The 2,984-nt window shown below is 50.0% G+C and overlaps 1 protein-coding gene across 1 annotated transcript; it reads right to left on the reverse strand.

Annotated features, from left to right (window-relative positions):
• Positions 1 to 1,142: 1,142 nt before the first annotated feature.
• On the reverse strand, positions 1,143 to 2,119 carry LOC120701192 (LOB domain-containing protein 1-like). Its single transcript, XM_039985330.1, has 2 exons — positions 1,837 to 2,119; positions 1,143 to 1,711 (listed from the first exon to the last, which is right to left on the reverse strand). Exons 1-2 carry the CDS (start codon positions 2,083 to 2,085, stop codon positions 1,325 to 1,327), a joined length of 636 nt encoding a protein of 211 aa, XP_039841264.1. The 5' UTR covers positions 2,086 to 2,119; the 3' UTR covers positions 1,143 to 1,324.
• Positions 2,120 to 2,984: the final 865 nt, after the last annotated feature.

Consider the following 2,984-nt stretch of genomic DNA (forward strand, 5'->3'; position numbering starts at 1 on the left):
CGTCTTGAAGTCATAGATTGATTTCTCTTCGGCGCCGGTGTCTTGCAATCATTGGTGATTAATCTCCCCAGCGTCTTCCGGTCTTCACAAAAAAAGTGTAACCTTATATATAAAAAAAGTAGCAGCACAAGTAACAAATAGAAAAAAATAAAAAAAATACAAATGTAGCACTAGAGATGATAACATCTAGCCGGCACGGGTGGTCTTCCTAGTTCAGATTATACTAGTGGCATACGTCATACACTTTGTTTTGACCAATTAATACATGATGTAAACTGCATTATTATTATTGCTTGAGACCTATGTGTATATATTGAGTTGTTTGACAATATAATATTATTCATCATCCATCAGGGACGCGGGCCAAACAAAGCAATACCTAATGCAAGGCCAAGTATATGTCTGAAAAAAGCACGCGTTTTCACTGAAAATATGATTCATCTGTATTAGTTCTGTACTACATGTAGTACTATGTGGCATGCTAGCTCGTACATTTCAGCACACTCGGATGAGCAGTTGAGCACAGCTACTAGGGATTAATTTGATTCCATATTAAACTATTGGTAGCCTCAATCTCTCACATTCCAACGATTAATCGTTTAGTACGTCGGGCCAATGATGAGCAGGTTTAAAATAGTGTGTGTACCTTCAGTTCTGCACAAGAGAACATACTATATATATAGGAGTAGCTATAGAATAGCTTCTTAGGTAGTAGTCCTTCAATTTGAATATAACAATTGTTTGGAATTTGGAATCATTCCGTAGCCAAGAAACATAAATGTTAAACAAGCAACAGCACCTGTCCCAATGATTGGCAAATCGAACTTTTACAAGTTCAGCATACGTCTGATGAACCTTTGCTTGTTTTCAAAAACCATGTATAGTTGCTATAGCTAGCTATTAGATAGTAATAAACAAATTCTGCACAATTGCGAACCAAATCTTAATGTGGCCTTAATTATTCTATCCAGAGTTAATAGACATCCAAGTAGGAATCATGGCATACCTTTCCATACACAGAAATAATGTTAAGAGTAGTGGTAGTGTCATACACGGTACAGGAGTATAGGAAAGTTTCAGATGAAACGAAAGCTCATTAATTCGGGGGGGGGGGGGGGGGGGGGGGTGGGATTGCTTCTTCGAACCCCAACCACGTTAACCCTTTGGTTAACTTTGGAATTATGACAAGGATTAAATCATACACCCGTACACATATGGACTGTATATGTAACTGTATACTTATGCATATACGGAGGATCAGCTAGATTAACTATACTTGGACACCGATCGAACACCCTGCGCTCGCTCTCGGGCTGATGACCTCTCATGTCCAGAGCGGCTCGTCGGCCCAGCTGACGGGGCTGGCCTGCAGCTGCAGGCCGCTGCCGCCGTCGACGACGTACAGCGCGTCTGCCTGCGCCGCGGGGGCGGCGGCCACGAGCTGCGCGGAGGGGTAGTTGACGGCGGCGCAGTAGGCGGGGGAGGACGCGGCGGCGACCTCGACGCAGAGCAGCGCGAGGAGGTGCGCGTGCTGCGCGCGGGCGGCGGCGAGCTCGGCGTGGGCGCGCGCCAGCTGCGCCTTGAGGTCGTTGACCTGCTTCTGCAGCTGGCAGATGGCGCCGGCGCAGCCGTAGACGGGGTCGCGGATGCGCGCGCTCGCCTCGTACACCATGCTGCTCACCGCGTCGGCGCGGTGCTCCTCCGGCAGCTCCTGCTCGATCACCACAGCCATTATTCGATAGGCGTCAACAATAATGGCTTCGCTCGCTCTCAGTCGGTCAGCACAAGGATTAATTAATTTCAATGGCGAGAGAGAGTGGTCGCCTGGTGGCTGACCTGGAGGAGCTTGATGATGTTGCTGGCGCCGAAGACGCGGTGCGCGGTGGCGAACTTGTGGGGCTCGGTGGGCGGGAAGTAGGGCGCCAGCACGCAGCGGTCGACGCAGCGGCGCCGGAGGATCTTGCACGCGGCGCAGGGGCTCAGCACCACCGCCGGCTGCTGCTGCGGCGGCGGCGACGTGGGAGGCGTCGAGGCCCCGCCGTGCGGCAGCGCGGCGGTGGCAGCTGTGTCGCTGGAGGAGTCCATTTCGATTCGTGTGAGCGACAGAGGTAGAGGGAGATGCCTTGGAAGTTTGGCGGCAACCTGTGTATATATAGACTATAGAGGGACTGAGAGCTAGCTACGAGCAGACGAGCAGAGCTGAGCAGTGAGCAGGGGGTGATGACTGATGACTCATTGGTCTGCCAGTTAGGCACCAAGGATTCGGCCCAATCGGGGGTACGCCAGGTTGAACCCGCCCCAAATCCGCCCCTACCCATATTTCAAGAGCTCTAACTACCACCCGCCCCGACCCACCCCGTCGGCCCAATGCCCCAACCCGCCCCAATCCGAAGTCACGACAAAAGATGATATGCGACTTACGCGCCGATCTACTACCATAGCGCCCCAACCCATTCCAACCTGTTTGTGTCGTCAACCCAACCCGCCCCAACCCGTTTTATAGTGTCACCCGTTTCCACCCATCCAATAGTACCCGTATTAAAACCCACCCAAAAAATCCGTCAAATCCCGCCCCATTAGCAGGAGTAATCGGGGGCTACCAGCCTACCACACTCTAGTCTTGCAGAGTCCAACAACCAGTGTGCATTCTCCTAGTTTTAGGCTCTAGTGCAACGAAATTTCAGATTCACATGATATTCTTAGTTCAATTCAGTACCTAATCACATTGTTGTGGCCCAAATCACCTTCATCGGGTTTCTTAAAGGGATAAGTCTATTTTACAACCTGGAACTAGTCAAGAAGTTCGTTTTTCAACCTCCTACTACGAAACCGGGTAACCTAGGCCCTCGAACTGGCAAAACCGTCCGAATCACCCCCTCGAGCACTGTAGCAAGCTGTTTTGAGGGTGGTTTTGCTACAGTAACATTTTCGAATTTCTGGAATTTCACACCTCTCTCAATTAAATAAGAAAGAAAGCATAGTTA

The sequence above is a fragment of the Panicum virgatum genome, chromosome 3K, assembly GCF_016808335.1.
Source record: "Panicum virgatum strain AP13 chromosome 3K, P.virgatum_v5, whole genome shotgun sequence".
NCBI classification, from domain to species: Eukaryota; Viridiplantae; Streptophyta; class Magnoliopsida; order Poales; family Poaceae; genus Panicum; species Panicum virgatum.

What these genes read in the sequence shown, in the direction of transcription:
- LOC120701192 (XM_039985330.1), bottom strand. Translation starts at nt 2,085, where the DNA reads ATGGACTCCTCCAGCGACACAGCTGCCACCGCCGCGCTGCCGCACGGC. An exon ending in ACATCATCAAGCTCCTCCAG is followed by an intron (nt 1,712 to 1,836) that starts GTCAGCCACCAG and finishes GTGATCGAGCAG; the next exon opens with GAGCTGCCGGAGGAGCACCG.